The sequence below is a fragment of the Scophthalmus maximus genome, chromosome 5, assembly GCF_022379125.1.
Source record: "Scophthalmus maximus strain ysfricsl-2021 chromosome 5, ASM2237912v1, whole genome shotgun sequence".
Taxonomy (NCBI): Eukaryota; Metazoa; Chordata; class Actinopteri; order Pleuronectiformes; family Scophthalmidae; genus Scophthalmus; species Scophthalmus maximus.
Window position 1 is genome coordinate 15,974,805 of NC_061519.1, and position 19,433 is coordinate 15,994,237.

The 19,433-nt window shown below is 45.0% G+C and overlaps 1 protein-coding gene across 2 annotated transcripts; it reads right to left on the reverse strand.

Annotated features, from left to right (window-relative positions):
• Positions 1–7,248: 7,248 nt before the first annotated feature.
• Positions 7,249–18,385, reverse strand: acsl3b (acyl-CoA synthetase long chain family member 3b). Of its 2 annotated transcripts, none has more exons than XM_035634911.2 (15): positions 18,169–18,385; positions 14,970–15,465; positions 14,203–14,380; positions 13,995–14,104; positions 13,719–13,857; positions 13,029–13,176; positions 12,644–12,767; positions 12,166–12,237; positions 11,914–12,053; positions 11,232–11,404; positions 11,018–11,092; positions 10,716–10,907; positions 10,517–10,631; positions 10,239–10,396; positions 7,249–10,103 (listed from the first exon to the last, which is right to left on the reverse strand). In XM_035634911.2, exons 2-15 carry the CDS (start codon positions 15,318–15,320, stop codon positions 9,946–9,948), a joined length of 2,133 nt encoding a protein of 710 aa, XP_035490804.1. In that variant the 5' UTR covers positions 15,321–15,465; positions 18,169–18,385; the 3' UTR covers positions 7,249–9,945. The 2 variants fall into 2 exon arrangements, with proteins under 2 accessions (XP_035490804.1, XP_035490803.1); XM_035634910.2 differs by having other exon boundaries at positions 13,029–13,179.
• Between the last annotated feature and the right edge of the window lie 1,048 nt (positions 18,386–19,433).

Below are 19,433 nucleotides of genomic sequence, written 5' to 3' on the forward strand. Positions count from 1 at the left end.
TGTGTGTGTGTGTGTGTGTGTGTGTGTGTGTGTGTGTGTGTGTGTGTGTGTGTGTGTGTGTGTGTGTGTGTGTGTGTGTGTGTGTGTGTGTGTGTGTGTGTGTGTGTGTGTGTGTGTGTGTGTGTGTGTGTGTGTGTGTCCCCGTCCTGTGTAACTGTTGTTGTGTGAGTGATATCAGCCCCTTGAGCCTTATGTCGATTCTTTTTAAATCAAATCCCAGCAGGTTCCTGGTGACAGAAGATGCAGTGATGACTGAGTCTGTGATTCCCCTCCAGGGCTCGTGACGAGCTGTCTGTGAGCATCGTTCCACACAGACCCACACAGTTATTTCAGACATGAGAAAACAAGGCAAACATTTCCACCGATCCACACTGCTGCGTCCCTTTTCTCTCTCTCTCTCTCTCTCTCTCTCTCTCTCTCTCTCTCTCTCTCTCTCTCTCTCTCTCTCTCTCTCTCTCTCTTTGTCTCCATCTATTGATGAGCATTGCAGCGTTGAAGAAGGAAAATCATAGCAATTAGATCAGGAGTCCTTAGTGCCACTGTCATTGACTTTGTCTCCTCTATCTCTCTATATACAAATGAGCTTTATTCTTACAAAATACTAAAGTAATTGCAGGCAAAATATTGACATTTTTGTTGTTGCACATCAGTGTATTCTGAGCAGCTTCCCTCCCTCGCCAACTTATTACCTGTTGGGGCCAAGGACTAAAGTGTGTCACTGCCGTCATGAAATCTTACAGGTGTTTCTGACATTTTTATAATGTGTGCAGAAACAATGCAGCGCAGTGTCTCCGGCTCTCCTCGGGAGCAGACTTTAAGTTGAACTGTCCCTGTGACAAACAACATCGATGAGCCACGACATTGAAAACCACCTGCCTAAAACTGTGTGGTTCCCCCTCGTGCCACCAAAACAGCTCTGATTGGTCGGGGACCGGACACAGGACCTGTGGGTTTTGTTTCCCCGAAAACTGCAGGTCTGCTTCCACTCCCACTTCTTTCGTATCAAGACCGAAAGAATCTTATTCTGCTTTAGCACGTTTTTATTTTTCTCTTTTCAATGGGAAGGTTATCTGTTTATTCCCAGTGCTCTTTGAATTGCCTTGTTGTTGAAATGTGCTATACATATAAACTTGCCTTGCCTCGCCCTGCCTTGGGGGCCTCCATGGATCTGGCTTCTTCTGGGAAATCCTACACGCTCGATTGGATCAGAATCTGGGGAGTTTGGAGGTCGAGTCGAAGCCCTGGGCTCTTTGTCGTGTTCATCCAGCTGCTCCCCTCTGAGCAGTTTTTGTCCTGCTGGGTGAGGCTGCGGCTGGTGGCTCTTCTCGTCTCAAAGTTACACCCACGTGTATGCCAGGGCCTGAGGTTTCCCAGCAGAACGTTACATTGTAACGTGATTAATCGATGTCATTCACCTCACCTGATAATCTTGTGGCTGATCGATGTGTTTAAAACTTGGTCTGGTCTGTCAGCGTGTGCTGTGCTGTTACCAGATGGGATGTAATTTATCAGTTTTGTAGCATACAAGCCCCAAACTGCAGGGCGACTGTGATCTCTGCTGCTCAAAATGTCTTGATGCACCTTAAAGGTGTCAAACATGTATACACCTGCAGGAAGGGTTTCCAGAGTCAAAGCACTTGACACGACTTGGAACCAAAGGTGCACTGCCTTGGGGCACTCGGAGGGACCAGGTCCTCGCTGAGAATTTGCTAAAACTCTGGGTTTTGTTATTGTCCGCCTAATATGCAATGATACATATGTAAAGGCCATGGTACGGGTTTTATTTCCTGAGCCACAGCATTATGTATGAGCATTTTATGTCCAAACAGAATTTTGTGTGGGGGAAAAAAGGGCATGCTTTTTATCTAACTGTAGAATTAGAAGATATTGGTGTCATTTGCAGAAATTGGGCAGCACAGTCTTACTTTAAATAATTTTTTGTTGCCTATTCAATCCTCAAATATCACCACATAATGGTTGAAATTGTATTTGTATTTCAGATTTGTTTTCTCTCTCCTCCTATCACCCAAATAAATCAGTCTCTTTGATTACTGCCTCGTATCTGCCATTATCGACAGTATCTCCCGCCTCCTCTGTCGGTCTGTAAACCCGCAGCAGTCAATCGAGACGCAGCTGCTGCTGTTTACCCACATGTCGATCAAAGCTGTGGGGAGAGAACGATATCAGCTCAACAGCGGCTTGTATGCGTCACAGCGGTAAAAAACAAAACAAAACAAAAAAAACCCTCAGCAACACACCCATTTGTTCATATGCACGCACACACACACACACACACACACACACACACACACACACACACACACACACACACACACACAAAGCCGCATTTCAAGGAGTTCTGATCTTTTGTGTGCGCTCAGGATTCTTGGTCTTTCATTCCAGCTCACACATTCGTGATTGAACCAGGAGCCAAGGTTACGGAATTGCAAACACTTATTACTCATCAGCCTTGGATTTCTTCCAGAAAGAGATAATACTCAATGATGATGCTGTTACATTGACTCATAAAGAAGAAGAAAAAGGTCATCGCCGTGAAAGGGACAGATGTGGTGACAGGGACGTGTGGTTGTTCTTCACTGCTGCTTTGTTTGTTTTCATCCTCCTCCTCACCTCTTCACCCCGGCAGCCCGTCGCGAGGAGGGAGGAGAAAATGGCACGCCTGTTGTCATGGTCTCACCATCTCGTCGGCCCGTCTCCGTGGTGACACCGCCTCATCGTCTTTCATCTGCTCCCACCTCCATCTCCTCCCTCTCCTCGATTAGACGTTTCATTTCTAACGCTAGGTTCATTTTCTTAGTGGCTTGCATTCAGTACTCTTCTCCTCTGTTGTACCCATTCGGCTCATCCCTCCCTTTTCCAATTACTGTGGGTGAGAGCATGGTCCCTGTCTTCAGGAGGCAGGTGGTTTCAGCAAGGAATGGAAATGGGGGGGGGGGGGGGGGGTTAGAGCCGCAGTACGTTGCCTGGGCCATTAGGACAGAGGAGCGGACATAAGTAGAGGAAACGTGTGCTGTCTGAGAGATAGGAAGACTGAGGGAGGGTATGCATGGAATGAAGCTGGAGACTGGTTTTTGAAAAGGGCAGACGTCCACGTAATGCCACAGGAATGCAGCAGACCCTGGAGAGGGGGCAAAACATCTCTGCCTTAATGAGACCCCCGCTCACCAGCAGGGCCTCCATTCCAACTCTGCTAATGGTCACCTTTTAAGTTCAGAGTTGTTCAGTCCACACAAAAGATGTGTCTGGGGGATTTTTCAAGCTAATTTTGACCTGTTTGTTTTTTGAGACAGCAGAGAGATGACAGGAGGAAAGTGCATGAATGCAGGCTGATCTCGCAGGCCACCATGGCGCCACGTTGGCACCACCATGCTTTCCAATTCTTCCCAAAGGTTTCACTCCCGAGCCCAGTTTTACATGCCAGCCCACTCCTCTGCATGGAAGTCACTATTTTTGTCACACATCCCTTGTTGCATCCACCATCACGAACTTGATTCTTCCTCTCTCTCTTCACATCAGCAAATGTTCCCCAATTTACAGAAATGTCCTGAACTCCTCTTCAGTCTCAGCTCCTCTGCATGGCTGCTTCACTGTCGACCTCCACTTTGCTCCTTTCACTCGTTACTATCCCCCATCCCCCTTCTTTCTTTTTCATCCTGTATATATTAATGGCTCCAAGTGTGTTCACCTTCGTGTTCTGACTCATTCCTTTTCAACAAACCGACGGTGCAGTTGTGTGTGTGTGTGTGTGTGTGTGTGTGTGTGTGTGTGTGTGTGTGTGTGTGTGTGTGTGTGTGTGTGTGTGTGTGTGTGTGTGTGTGTGTGTGTGTGTGTGTGTGTGTGTGTGTGTGTGTGTGTGTGTGTGTGTGTGTGTGTGTGTGTGTGTGTGTGTGTGTGTGTGTGCGCGTGGATATGGACTCACATGCACGGATTATGTTGGTGTCTGTGCTAAGGGATGCAGCGTGACGCACTGACTGTCGTCACCGGAGGCGGAGGCAGGATACGTTTTTTTTTTTCATGAAGAAATCCTGTCAATGAAAGGAGCGGAGAGAAAGACGAAGAAAAAAAACACCATGTGGGAAAATGGCATTTTGTCAAAACAGAATGCATCTGTTTGTAACACATTACAGTTATTCATGAAAAAAAACAAATGGCTTCTGAATATACCAGTAACAATGCATATATTTACAGCACAAAATATACAAATGATCACATCATGATGACACTGATGTGTTGCACAGCTCCAAGCAGTCTATTTTGCCTCCCTTAATCGGAAGTGCACCTGTGAGTGTTTTGATTATTAGAAATGTACAGTGGCCAGGCGACCACGGTGATTTTTATGTTCATTGAATTCTCTCACATTTCCCGTCCTCCTCAGCATGACTCCATCTCACTGGTGTGTGAATGTGAGTCTGCGGGGCAAGTGTTGGAAGGTTTTGGCAAATGTGAGCCGGTAAATGTTTTGGGGATATAAGTGACACAGCAGCTCAAACAGAATCATCATTATCATAATGTACGAGCCCGTGTGTATCGTCTCTGCAGTGTGGCACGCCCAACAAGATTGTTCATTTTTTATGTGAGATTTTTTAAAATTTTAAATAAGCTCTTTTCGCATGCGGATGCTGATCTATTCTTGTCGCCCTCTCCTTTCTTCACAGTTCATCCTCTCATCTTTCCATCGTGTTCAGTCTCATTCATCCCTCTCTCCCTCTTCTCTTCTCTGGTGCCTCATCACCGAGCTCTCTCCCTCTCCCTCCACCACTCCCTGTCGACAGTGCGATGATGGGCGACTCCCAAACCATTTGCCCCCTCGCTCCTCCACCCCCGCTCCTCCCTCCCTCCCACCCTCCCGATGCTATAAATACCCAGTGTCGGTGAGTCATCGCCTAGACATATCAGTTGCCTCTCCCACTGCCTCTCTGCCCCCCCCTCCCTTCGCTTCTTTGCTCAAGCTCATTAACAGACCTCACACGTTCTCCCCACCTCCACTTTGGCCCCTCACACCATGATGACCCAGCTGGGTTAAGCCAAGCCAGTGCCTAGTATGGTGCAGCCGCTGTTACCAGGCGCCAAGCCAGAGGTCAGCTTGACACATGACAGCAGCTCTTCCCGAATGCCCCCGAAGTGGCTTCAAGTCAGATGAAATGTTCTTCCTCTTTAAAAACATCAAATAAAAAGAAATTGATTGTGTATCTGCTCGCTCCATGGCTTGATTTGCCTCTGCATCACAGTTCGATTGGAGGAAATGTGAAAGTCCAAGATTCCATTAGTAGCTACATTTAAAAAAAAGAAAGAAAGAAAGAAAAAGACTTGTATTTCAATACAGTATATTTGGTATCTTTGGAAGCCCTTAAAATTGGATTTTAATTCAAAGTGGGGTTGGGCGTGTTTGAGAAGTTCATTTAAACACAATATGAGTTGAAGGGGGTAACACTCAAAGTAAAATATAAATATCACCTCTACCCTCTCTGTGCACCCACACGTCATGTCTCTAATCCAACCTATCTGTATTTCTATAGTCCAGGGTCACGTCTCGGTCCCAGTCATTGCTTTACCACCACATTACAGCCTCATGTAATTACTCTGTTTCCTTCAGCCAACACCTTCCTCTCCAGAGTTATGAGGCAGCGCCGGCTCAACTCAGCTCCTCCTTGGTCAAACTCCAGTATTGGCTTATTGGCTCACACTGGAGTCTGCGCATAAATCACAAACAGACAGATAAAAAAAAAAGGAAAAGTTTTCTTGCGCACTTCTGAGTCATAAGTAGGAAGAGGGAGCCAAGCAAGGTGAGGGAGGGAGAGAGAGAAAAGTAAGAATAAAAGGGTTAGAGAGTAAAGAGAAGACGTAAGCACACGCACACGGACGCACACACACACACACATCACGTTCATTCAATATTGGAATATGTCCTTCACCGTAACCTGCTCCTTGGTGGTGTTTTTTGTTGCTGTGGTGAAGCCACTCTTCTGTGTGTGTGTGTGTGTGTGTGTGTGTGTGTGTGTGTGTGTACACGTGTGTGTGTGTGTGTGTGTTGAACTAATGAAGGGAGCATTATGCCACTGACTCACTCACCAGTCCCATAGGGTTGGATGGAGAGCATAGAGAGGAGAGGAGAGGAGAGGAGGGGTTCGGAGAGTCACTCGTCTCTCTGTGGACTCGTAACTACAGTTCCATTCGAGATGAAAAGCAAAAGCAGAATTCAAACCACGTATATAGCCTCAGATTTCCCGTGTCTTTGAGGGGATCGTAGATGTAAATGAAGCAATATGTGTGAGAAGGAGTAGTTTCACTTCTCCAGTGCTCAGTGCTCTGATTTCTTGTTTATCATTTAACAGAATTCATTCCTGGGTCTCATCTATAACAGTTATTATCCAATAATCTGATGTAAACGTATTTGGCCATTTTTTTAACTTATCACCTAGTAGTATTCGAAAAATATGATCACAACCTCCACTTCTGTTGCTGAGTTATGACAAAAATTCCATTTTTGCAGAGCAATATGATGTCACAGTGAAGTTGACCCTCATCATTTTGGCCTATTTGACATTTGAGATACATTCTGTCCCAATTAGAGCTTGAATTCTTGAATTGGGACCAAGAATGTGTTTTGCAGAGTTAGTGCGGGTGGTCTTGACCTTTGACCACCGAATTGTAATCAGTTCCATCCAAGGCTTAAATGTGTGTCTGGTTCCAGCTTCTCATATGTGAAAATAACGGGTTTTCTCAGTCTTCTATGATAGTGAATTGAATATATTTAGGCTTTGGAATAATTTTGGAATAAGCAAAAAGAAAACTTTTCTGGGCTCCTACAAACGGGTGCATTTCATACATTTTTTACTTCAGTAGAACAAACAATTAACTGATAGTGAAAAGATCTGCTGCACCAAGGTTAGTGAAGCCCATAGAGAAGCAGGATGGCTGGTTTTAATAAATGAAACTATTTCACAAGTTCGTGAAGCTCTTGAAACTCTGACTGTTTGAAAGGAAATTTGAAAAAAATCCTTTTAACAAGCTCTGATTGAAGGTTGACTCCCAGAACTGCATGTTCTGTTTGGCATCAGTCTTTTCATAAACCACATTCACTCAAACACACATACACACAGGTCTTCGTTGCCATAGAAACTCTGCTTTTCGGATGATTCTAATCCAGCTGCTGATCGTACCAGTCGCACGTTATTCCTCGTAGACTGTATTCGGGTGCCCGACATACTCACAAAGACCAGCTGCGAATACAACACAAACATTTTGTTTATTTCATTTCATAATGTTCAAGGCCAAATCACAAATAAATAAGGAAGGAGACACTTGCAATAGCCAACTCGCTTGGGCCACTTCACCGCACGACACGAGGAGGAGACTCCAAACTCCGGTCAGTAACAAAGGTAATTAAACGTGTTTACAGGAGCCTTTACACCTGTAGTTATTGGTATTTGAATGCAAGTTTGATCATTGATCCCCCCCCCCCTCCCCTCTTCACATATTTACATTGCAAGTAAAAACAACAGGGGGGGGGGGAATTCATCTTTGCTTTGCAGTTAGTTCAAATGGATGAAGATAGTTGGACACAGCGTGTGTGTTTGTGTGCTATCCACAGAACACAGGGAGCGCTTCACATTCTTAAAACACCTGAAGATAGCTCACGTGTGTCAGAAGGCAACCAGCCGCCTCCAGCCAGGCGAGGGGGGGGGGGACAGTCATCTGACTTTTCACTGAAATGTCAGAGGAAATGTTATTTAAACAGTTTGATGATAGTATTGTCAACTTTCTACATGCTGAAATAACGTCTGCATTAAGCTGGCAGACATCTGATGAAGAGTGGTTGTTCAAATACCCAACTATACCTTTGTTAATGTTTGTGTCCTCCGTACAAGCAAAGCATGGTTTGCGTTCACGGCGGCTGAAAGACAGATGTTGCCCCCTCACAAAAGGGACAACTGACCAAACACTGGCTATTAGTCTGAACCCACAGTAAAAAAGAAATGGTGAAGCAGGAGTGTTTCTGGTATTGGTGCCGCTCGTAAAGCATCGCTATGCCAATCTGATAGCCTACAGTAATTAATGTTATAATTCAAATAAATGGCAGTTAACAGAATCCAAGAGCTTCTTTATATACCTTGCACATAACGGTATCATACACATAAACCAATTTGGGGATGGAGACGATGTTGGATGCACTCTGTGAGGTCGAGTCAGCGCCTGCTAACAATCAATCAATCAGAGTGAATTCATGAGGAATTTCTTGTGCTGCGACTCTTCTCTCTCCCTCAAATATATATTTAGGTGCTTTGGTACAGTGGCACACTTTTCCGCGTGCAATTTTCTACAATGCCAACTATTAAAATGTCACTTTACAGTTCCATTAAAAGACCATCACGTCGTTCAGCATGGTACGGTTAAACGGGCTACATCTGGACTTCCTTGTCAATGTCTCTCTACCGTCCTCTCCTTTATTCCTATAGGCTCAGGCTCTGACAGACGTTCAGTTATGCACTGAGGTGGAGAGGAACAGGTCCACACATTCACAAACTATGGAGGGGGCTGCTGTGTGTGCGTTTCTATTCTTCCTACACATTTTACATTTTGTGTATACATATTGCACATTCATTTTGTATATCAAAAGAAAAAGAAGATTAAAGTAACAGTAACTAGACCTATGGCAAAAAAAAAGGAGAACGTGTACAGTTGCACCAAGAAGGAAGCCTGGGGAAATGCTAACTGGGGTAAATATTTTTCTATGGCGGGCAAAGTTCCCTTGGAGACATCCACACGGTGCATGGGTCATGACTGGAGGAGGATGTGGTAGAGCTAAGGTTCATCAATGGTGCCAACAAGAGAGCCAATAAGACACAGGTTGGGAGGCAAACTGTGGGGGGGGGGGTCCGGAGGGACTGAAGACAAGTCAGTAAACACACACTCAATGGTACAAACTTTGGGACACAAGTAAAAAAAAAAATTGTAAAACAAAAGGTTAATAAAAGTACAATTAGCATGAACAAAATGGCAATTTACAAAAAAAAACCTCAGAATAATACACCAATAAAATAACAGTAAGAAAAAAGTATTTAAAAACAATCTCTCATGGCTTTACAACAGATTCCTCACGTACAAAAAAATACTCATCCAATGGGTTTCACAACTGGAAACCAAACATGAGGGAAACATATACGTGAAGACATATTAAAAAAATGAATTAAAATAAAAAAAGAATAGAGATCCCTGCATAGATTCCAACCTGAATATTATTTAAAGCCCAGGAGGAATCCCTCTACACATTTTTTCCTGCCAGGTATCTGCACTGCAAGTCCACAACCACACTGAACTGATGGGGGCCTCCAGAAAAAAAAAGAAGAAAAAAAGGGGGGCAACAGAGGAAAAGGGGGTGGGGGCGCTGACATCGATCCAGATTTGTCTGGCCTGACTTTTGTTTCACTCAGAGTCATGCAGACATCAGACTTCATGTGACGCCTCAGTTGTCATAGCAACTAAAAGGGCTAAAAAAAAAAAATAAATAAAAAAGAATCCATCAGAGAGGGAGCGGTTTAGTGCGCTGCGTCGTGTGCGTCTGGCTGGTTTGACTGTCTGTGAGGGACGTTCTGGCTGCTGGTCTGTACAGAGAGCTTCAAGTTGGATTGAAGAGCTGACTCCAAACCTTTGATCAAAGCCGGTCGCAGGGAAGCCGAGGAGGACGTGTATGAGACGCTTTTTGAGTGTGTGTGTGTGTGTGTGTTACCTGTATCTAATGTATAGCTCCTCTCCAAGTTGTGAGAGTGTTTATGTCTTGTTTGGACTGTGTTATTTTCGGTACATCCTCTCAATGTCTTCCTGGTAGTGTGTTTTGAAAACCTTGTTTGTGTTTGTGTGTGTTTGTGTGTGTGTGTGTGTGTGTGTGCGCAGGTACAAATGTGTATGTGTTATTTTCGGGCTGTGTTATTTTCCACCGTACATCCTCTCAATGTCTTCCTGGTAGTGTGTCTTGAGCTCCTTGCGTTTCAGTTTGAATGCGTCGGTGACCAGGCCGGTCTCTGGTGTCCAAGCCTCAGAACTCAGACGGATCTTCTTGGGGATCTCGAATCGCTCCAGTTTGGCTGGTTGTGGGGAGAAGTGGGGAAATGACAAGTCAGAGTGACAGACACAGTGTGATACTAATACTGAGCTGAAAATGTGGCAGAGTGCCACCAGCTGGCAAATTTCTTTAAGCTCAGGTTTTTTTCTCCCCCTACCCGAGATAGCAGCCTCAGTGATGATGCGAAGAACCTCTTTCTCCATCTGGGAATTGTTGCAGATCTCCTCCCATGTGCCCCTCACCTGCATCTGCTCCGCCAGCGCAGTTAGCTGCTTGTAGTTAGGCACCACAAAGCTGATCACATACGACTGGTCACTGAAAATCAAGTGCAAGAGTTTTTCTAACCATTATGAAGAAAGAAATCAAGTTATGGCAAGATGAGATAGCAAGAGCCACAAGGAGAACAGATCAGAGGAGAATGAGTACAGAACTTACCTGTTGGCATAGGCACAGATGTTGTCAATGAAAGGGCAGTTCTTCAACACAGCCTCCACTTTTCCTAGAGAGACGTACTCGCCTGCCTGCAATTTTACCAGGTCCTTCTTGCGATCTATAGGAGGAGAAAAATGTCACAATCTGAAAAAAGTACGATATCTATAAACGCACGTCATAAACTACTTTATGAAATTCTTACCGATGATCTTGAGGCATCCGTCGGCGTGAATCTCTCCAATGTCTCCGGTGCAGAACCACCTCTGGCCGTTCTCGTCCACAAAAAAGTCATCGCGGTTCTTGGCCTCACTTTTGTAGTAGCCCATCGTTACATTGGGCCCGCCGATCAGAATCTCTCCCCGCGGGTTGGGCTTGTCTCTGCTGTAGTAACCACCTAGGGGAGGAAAAATGGATTAGAAAGTCAGGAAAATATCAGGCAGTTTGTTACTTTTTCCCCCCTTCTTTTTTAAAAGGTTTTGGTTGGATTGTTGTGATTTGCCTCACCCTCCTCCCAGTCCTTCAGTGTGACCTCGGAACAAACCAGAGGTGCTCCAACCCGTCCTGTGCTGTAGTCCCAAACTGAAAAACACCAGCAATGATTCCCGTATTAGCATAATGAATGTAGATGATGACTACAAGTCAAATTCTCTTATACATCTCCATTTGTTCCTCTCTCCCCAAAAGAAATGTCACATTCTCTGTCTCCCCTCAATCTCACCCTCGCTGATGGTGCCAGCTCCGCAGGTCTCCGTCAGGCCATAGCCCTGCCCCACGGGGCAGCACAGACAGATGTTCATGAAACGCTGCGTGGCAGCAGAGAGTGGAGCCCCGCCAGACAGCAGCACACGCGTGTTCCCTCCCAGGAGCGCGCGCACCCGTTTGAACACCAGCCTGCGGGGGGCGGAGAGGGATGAAGACGAAGATACAGCGCATGAAGATGATGAGGTGGTGGAGACTCCACCAGCAACAGCAATAAGTGAGGAAACTATTCTACAAAGCATCCTGTTATTGACTTTCTCCGCGCAAACACAAAATCAGAATCAATATTATGTAATGAGTTACACACATTTTATTGAGGCTCATTGTGAACAAGGGTCAGATGATGAATTTAATGTTTGCTCGTGTATCACAGGGGCAGTAAATGGCAACTAATGGGACTTTGCTGAAGATTGTGGAATACGGTTGTGTGTGATGCCGAGGTCAGACTACACAACAAGATATTTAGCCTGCTACAAATCTTGCTAGCAGGCTAACGTGTGCGACGTGTCGGTGAGCCTCTCGGATCGTGTCTTTGAAGACCTGGCACCTGCCATTCGAACCCTGATATGGATCAGATCTAGGGCTTTTGTCGGCGTTCGGAAAATATGGCTGAAAATCCTGTAGTGTGAACGAGGCCTTACCTGTCACAAAGCGGCGTGCTGTAGCCCTTTGAGATCTGCTCCATCTTGTAGTTGTACGCCAGCACAAAGAGCGTCTTCTGGAACTTGCTCATCTCCTCCACTTTGGTCATCACATTCTTGTAGATCCGATCCATGATCTCCTGAACACACCAGGCGGGCGAACGGCAAGTTAAAGCCCAGGCTTCTTTTTAAGGCGTGACTTTAATATTGACCGCTACGTCGAATAGTTTGTGCAGTAATGAGGCTACTTACTGGTACAGCAGCCATGAGAGTAGGTTTCAGCACACTGGTATCCCCTTTACTGCCCTTCTTTATCTTGGTGGACTGTGAAAATAAAAAAAACCCAATACGGTTTGTCAGCTCGTGCTGATGTAAGGCAGTAACGGCCAGTGCTGGTCGCTTCCTGGCCACACAGAGCTCTTACAGTTACCATAAGCATCTTGAATGGATATCGATTTTAATGGGGCGCCAATGAAAAATAACAGGATAAGAAGTCAGGTGCGGTCTTTTACAGGACCTCATCGGACCTTCTGCAAGAATCCAGGACTGTTTTGTGAAAAATGCTACATGAGTCTGGGAAAATGCTTGAAGGATCATTTCCAACTCAGCTTCTATATGGAGGAGCCAAGTCTAACTAATAATATATGAGTGTAATGCATCCAGGAGAGACATGTATAGTGCTGACACAAGGTGCGTGTGTATGTGTGTGTGTGTAGATATATATGCTGACCTGGTCGGCCAGAGTCTGTGGGGAGGAGTAACCGATGCGACAGCCGTGAGAGATGCACACCAGTTCGGCGCTGAGCTCTAAAACGTGGGCCAACGGCAGGTAGCCAATGTAGGTGTCCGTCTCACTGCCGGCACAGAAATAACAGCAGGTTCATTTCCACAATAGAAAAAAGGCTATGACATATTGAGGTGTGATGCAAAGAGACAAATGATAAGTAAGTGTGTGAGGAAAGATGTGATGATGTGTTTCAGAAGCCGAACAGAGGGGAGAGAGAGAGCAGGCATGATTTTATGTAAATGCAAAGAGTTGAAGTCAACTGGGAAAAAAAGACAAATAAACAAAGGAAGCGTCAGAAAATCTGCAAGAAATTGGATAAATTGCATACTTGAGTTCGGGGATTCTCTCCGCCATGCCAGTAATGCCAGCAATGATGTTGCCATGGGAGATCATGACACCCTTGGGGATGCCTGTGGAGCCGCTGGTGTACATGATGACTGCCATGTCCGAGGACTGTGGCTGTCGGCGCTCAACTGCTACTTCAGAGACAGAAGACAAGAGGGGTGACAGTCAGAGGGGAAATGTATCACACCCACCATACGTTTTGTATATGATGATAAGTTAGCATTACTTCTGTTATCAATTAATCTATCAATCACTTTCTCTACATTTATTTTATAACTTTTCTTTCATTGCATGGATTTAATTATTCCAACATTGTGTGCAATGCTTGTTCTTTATGCGATTGAGCAGGAAGTTTGGCTGTAATTTTAGTAGTATCCAATATTTTGGAATACTCGTTTGTTTTAGTCGTTTTTTTTCTTTATCAAATAAGAGGAAAAGTATAAGCATGTCTCAACTGATAATCGAACACACACACATCATCATCATTTCTGTTTTTCTTAATTTTCCTAAAATATCCGTTATCATGACACAGAAGGTTTGACCTCGTACTGAGTCGGTCATACACAGCACAACAATCCCATCACACACCAGGGTGAATTAAGCCTCGGTCAGAGTACTTCAATTTCCCCGACAAAATTAGAAAGCTTTTTAATCACACTGCACAAACACTCACTGTTTTCAGGCTTGGATCCCATCTCCTTCACAGCGTCCATGCTGTAGACATTGATGCCTCTGGGGACGTCTGGCCAGCTTATGGGTTTACTGTCGACTACAATGATATATCGCAGCCTCGGCACGTCACACAGTATGGCCTGGGACATGGAGTTGCATGTTGGAAGGAGTAGGGGGAAAAACGCTTTTTGTTAAATACTAACGTTAAACACAATAAATAAAGGATGAGTCATTCAGGGGCATATCAGTGTATTAAAACCAACAGTAAAGCAGGTACCTTCAGCCGGCTGTGAAGCAGGTCTTTGCTTGTGATGATGTGTGTGACTTCTGCCTCGTTCAGGCCGTGGGCAATTGACGTGGGTCCAAGAGTCGCGTACAGCGTCACAACTGTCAAATTCAAACGCAGTTTAGTTGGCCGTTGTGCTGAAGCGCGTCACTGACGATCCAAGAATGTCCGAACACACGTTTGTCATTCTGGGACTTACGTGGGAAGTTGTACATGAAGCAGGCTTGTGCCGCCACGACCCACTCTGCTCTTGTCTCACAGAAGATGGCGATGTTACACTGAGGCCTCTGGCCGAGACTCGCGAGGCCACTGCCGAAACACTTTGCCGCCTGGTACGTTTCCTCGTACGACAGCCAGTTGTAGTTTCCCAGAATTACCTATATTCAAAAGGTATGTGCAATAATCGGGAATAGCTCCACACCAGACAACATGAAAATGACTGTTTGTGAAAACAAACCATGTGCCAGGGCGGCTTCAGAGCATCTTCTCATGGGCATTTTTATAAGCAGATGAGCATAAATAGAGTGTTTAAATGATTCCAATGTTGAATGGATAAATATGCACACTACTTTCAGTTGCAGTGTAAAAAGAGCAAGAAAGAAGGGCATGCAAGAGATAGCTGGCAACTGAAATATAACATCTCCATTCATGTGCAGTCGGTAAGCACCATCTGCAGGGCTGTTGCAGCATTGCAGGTGTTAATGAGGAGGCGTTCAGGTGTGAGACGAAAGAGAAATGACACTGCTGCTCTTCCACCCACATTCCTCAAACTGTGCACAGCGGCAGACGGGGCCGTCAGTCTCACAGACTCAAAACAACTTCCTGTAATAACTCAGATTCACCTCAACACTTTTACAAACCTAAAATGTTCTGAGCAAGCGGCAACACTCACCGGCTTAGACCGAACATTTAAATGCATTTGTTTCAAGTGTGCAGGAGTACAGGGGAAGGGACGATGTGTCTCACCTTCTTGAAGACTTTTCCGTTAGGCTGGAGCTCGTCCTCCTCACTGAGCACCTCCCTCGTCCCCAGACAGTCTCTCTGTGGAAACCTCCTGGCAGCGTCCTCAAACATTTTGTCCAGGGTGTCCACCGCAGGGTGCATCCACGCCACCAACTTCTCTTGGCTGTTGATGGCCCTGTAAGGCCCTGCTGGGTGTCTGCTGACGGAGCGCGCCTTCATCCGGCGAGCCTGTTCCAAACTGCTGCCAGCTCCGGAAAAGAAGTACCAGGGTATAAAGGTGATGACGGAGTAGACCCAGACAACCGAGCGGAACACCTGCAGTAGCAGGGGGTTCATGTCCTCCTTTAATTTCATCTTTTACGGATGAAGTCCTCGCTGTAGGTGAATCAAACCAGAAGCACAGTGATGATGCACTCGTCTCTGCTCCGTATGGTAATGACTTGCTGCTGAGAGTGAAGGCTGCAGGCGGGGGTTCTTTTGTGCAGCAAGCCGGCCAGACCTGCAACACAGAGACACACAACATGAAACTTCGGACGACATGCGGCAGGCTAGACCCTGTGAGATAATTCATGAATACAAACAACCCAGAAATAGAACAAAATATCTGAGAAAATAACAGATGTGGTCCACGGTGGTTTTGCTGCTGCAAAGTTGTGTGCACCAGACAAAGTGAAATTGTTCAGTGTGCAAACACTGTGCATTTTCAAATGTCTGCTATGATGACATTGAAATATGCGAGTGAGTATGCAAAACGTCTTCAGGCATTTGGTGAAAGTTCTGCTCAAGAGCTGAACCTGGAAAACCAGCCTTGCCAAGGAGGAACAGTTTCCAGCTGTCACTTTAGAAAGTGATGTACTGTATCTGTAATTTAGTAGACAGTATGGCCCCTCGAAGGATGTTATAGAAAAATTAAAATGTCCCATGATACGCAAAAGGGTTTCCCACCCCTTGTCTAAAATTAAAATGTGTTGTCACTGCACATTTGGAAATATCAAGCATCAAAAGTGAAAAAAATGAAAAGAATCCTTGATGGCGTGAACACCATCTGCCCGGGAACCCGCTATTTCTGGTGTATCCTTTGGTGTAAACGGTGCTGTGTAGCCACTGGGTCCAAACATTACTGGAAGTAGCAGCAGTGAATCATTCTGCAGCTTAGGAGGAGATGGCCTGAGCTCACGTTGGAGTTAGCATGAACCAGCCAGCTAAAGTAACAGTAGTGAGAAGAATCTAACACTGACCGAAGAGGTGGGCAGCTCCCCGCCATATGCAAACACAAGCGACAAGAGACAACCCAAACTTTATTCAGTCATTTTACATATTTAGCAGGGCATTCAAGAACATTTTTTCTCGTTTTTTTCCCTCTTCCCTAACAAGCTATAATCCTCTGGTAAACAGAGCCGTCATGTAGCTTCAGTTAGTGCGTCGCTGTCACCTGAACTGCACCATGCTCCAGAAAAGACTTTGACGGTGCAATATTACACTCTGTAGAGGTCAGTTTGTTTCTTCACAGCAATGGATGGTTGCCTCTTGCTGAATGGAGTACATCATAAACTGCAGCATTTGTTTGCGTGTGCACATGGATGTTGATTCGAGTGCCCGAAACTTCCTCATCTGGAGACTTAAATGAACACAGCATGACTTCTAACCACAGAACTGAGAGAAAAACGCCTGACTTCTGTCACAACTGTAGTGCAAGTCAAACTAAGGTAAAGCCAATGAGATTTTCTTTTTCTCTCTTTCTACTCAGTGAAGCGTTTCATGAGAATGCACATTGTCGCCTCACTCGGCTCCAACTCGAACAGCAGCTGCACCTGTGATCCAGAATTAATCTGAAGACATGTCGCATGAAGCCAATTCAACCCTGCGGGTGAAAGATGAACCCCTTTTGCAGCAAATCATATGCTACAACCAACTGGTCCACAAGCTGGCTCTATTTGGGCCTGAGCCACTCACACCCACAAGTCACACTGGCACAGTCTCGCTTCAACACCTGTAATTCAGGTTCAGTTGTGTGTACTTTGCTTTAAAACAAGAGTTGACACACCTGCTCCTTGCTTAGCTCGTATCATATAACGTTCTCTGTATCATTCCAATTTTTAGTATGTGTTGATTTTTTTCTTTTTTCATATTCGGGTCGTTTAGTATTTCTATTTTGCTCTTTGTTGTTGCTGCTGCCGTTAATTTCTCAAAAGGCAATAAAAAGTGCATCACCCACAAAAAAGCTGATTTTAAAGCAATTGTAGAATGAAAATGTAAACATACAGATGTATCATGCCATAAAGGCCATGAAGCTGATGGTGGTACCTCGATATTGTTGTGATAATGGCAGTATTAGACACACACACACACAAACACACACGCACACACACAGCAATATGCATGTTCAGTGGGGAAATGGAATAGATCCAGGACAGCGACTTCAGCTAACCCACTTTTAAAAGCTATTTTAGCACCACAACCTCGAGGTTAACAAGCCATGGTTTATCCATCTACACATTGATGATTGCACATATCATCGGGAAGTCAGGGTGATGCTTTAAGTACAATCTCGCTTGAGTGTTGTCCTCGTCTGTGAGTAGCGTCTGAGAACTCATTGTTTACAAAGTTGAATCAGATAGTTGTTGATGATAACCTCCTTCATAATGTCTCTGTGTTGTTGTTGTTGTTGTTGTTCATGTGGGACGCGCCAGTAGATACGGTGTCACCTCGACCATGTTTTGATTCGCGTGTCCTTATCTAAGTTAATGGCTACCGGCTTTAGATAAGACACTGTTGTGACAACCTGCGGATCATTTGAAATACCTCGTCGAAGTCTAAGTAGGTGAGCGGATGTTTCTCCATCCTTAGCCGGCTAGTGACAAAGACACCTTTTCTCTCCGCGGTCTCCGAAGCTGTTCAAAGGCCGAAGAAGCAGCATCAGGATTAGCAGCTAGCTCAAAGACAGGCTAGCGGCTCGCAACGCGGGGAAGCTAGCACTTAGCTCCTAAGCTAACCACTACAGCTGCTGCTGAGCCGCTATTGATGACAGTAAAAATCAGCTTCTTGGTCAAAACCCCTCTTAAGGATTAATACGCGGCGTGTGTGTCGTACATTTACACGAATGACTGGTACATTAAAGGCGCCGCAGAGTTAGCCGGTTGCTAACAATCAGTGCCTCTCATCAACATCTGCAGAGCGTTCACACAGCATTGCTCTCTCTCACCTCTTTTCTCAGCCGCCACGTCTGAGCCGCCGTGGGGCCTATTGATCCTCGTAACCGACGATCCGGCTTTACACGGACATGGTCTTCACTCGCTGCGTGTCTGCGTATAAATCACACCCGCAGCTGTATCTGTAAATCGGACGAGCCAAAAATTTGAGTGAAACTGCAAATCTGAGCATCACCGGGGCCAGTGCTGCCAGCCCGGAAGTCACGGAACGACGTCACGACAGCACTCCGTCAGCGATTGGTGCGCTGGAGGTGGCGCGTGCTTGAGAGGCAGCGTGGACGTCAGCAGGGTTACTCCCGGTCAGAAGCGTCAGTTGGCCGTCAGTCACCGACAGACTGAGGCGGGTAACAGGATGGATCCGGGAAGTTGGTTAACTCAGACAGGCTAACCGCGACTTAACCTGCCTGTCTACCCGGTTGAGGAAAACATGTCTCTTTATTAAGTTAGTAAGTTACTGAGAACTAACTACATTCTACCATGGGAGAGTAAAACAGAAACAAAACACAAGATAGATAGATAGATAGATAGATAGATAGATAGATAGATAGATAGATAGATAGATAGATAGATAGATAGATAGATAGATAGATAGATTGATAGATTGATAGATAGAAAGATAGATAGATACTTTATTTACCCCAAGCTGGTGAATTCCGGTGTAACAGCAGCACGTTGCACACATCACACTTTAAAAATATATAAAATATCTACACAAATAAATGTAAAATATACAAATTGAAAAAAATATAGAGAATAAGAATAATCAATTTAAGGAATTTACTTGAAATATTAACTGTGGAAATAATGCAGTAGTACAATCAGTTACCATTAGTATGCAGAGGAACATGGTAACATGAAGGTGCAAATTTGCCCTGAATCAGTGTTAGTTAGTGAATGGCCATTATTTTCAATGTTTCTGAAGAGAAAAATGATGTTATTATTTCAACCTCATTTGACATTGGCTTATACACTGAACACTCAATAACTCACAGTAACATCTCCAATGCGATGGCTGGCACTGCTTCTGTTTGGCTTCTGATGTCAGATGGAAGTGATGATCATAGTGTAGTAGGTTGGAAATGCTAAATCTTAAGTTTCAGTGTAAACAGACCACCCCCACCCCTTATTTTATGTTAATATTTATTATACTTCTCTAACATTCTTTTTAGTGTTTACATCAAGGTAATGCACTTCCAGACCAGTAGATGGCACTCTGACGCTGCTGTGGATGCCAGGGAGACTGTCCCTACAAGCTCTG

What these genes read in the sequence shown, in the direction of transcription:
- acsl3b (XM_035634910.2), bottom strand. Translation starts at nt 15,320, where the DNA reads ATGAAATTAAAGGAGGACATGAACCCCCTGCTACTGCAGGTGTTCCGC. An exon ending in GAGAGAATCCCCGAACTCAA is followed by an intron (nt 12,768 to 13,028) that starts GTATGCAATTTA and finishes CTGTGCCGGCAG; the next exon opens with TGAGACGGACACCTACATTG. An exon ending in CACAGACTCTGGCCGACCAG is followed by an intron (nt 12,238 to 12,643) that starts GTCAGCATATAT and finishes TTATTTTCACAG; the next exon opens with TCCACCAAGATAAAGAAGGG.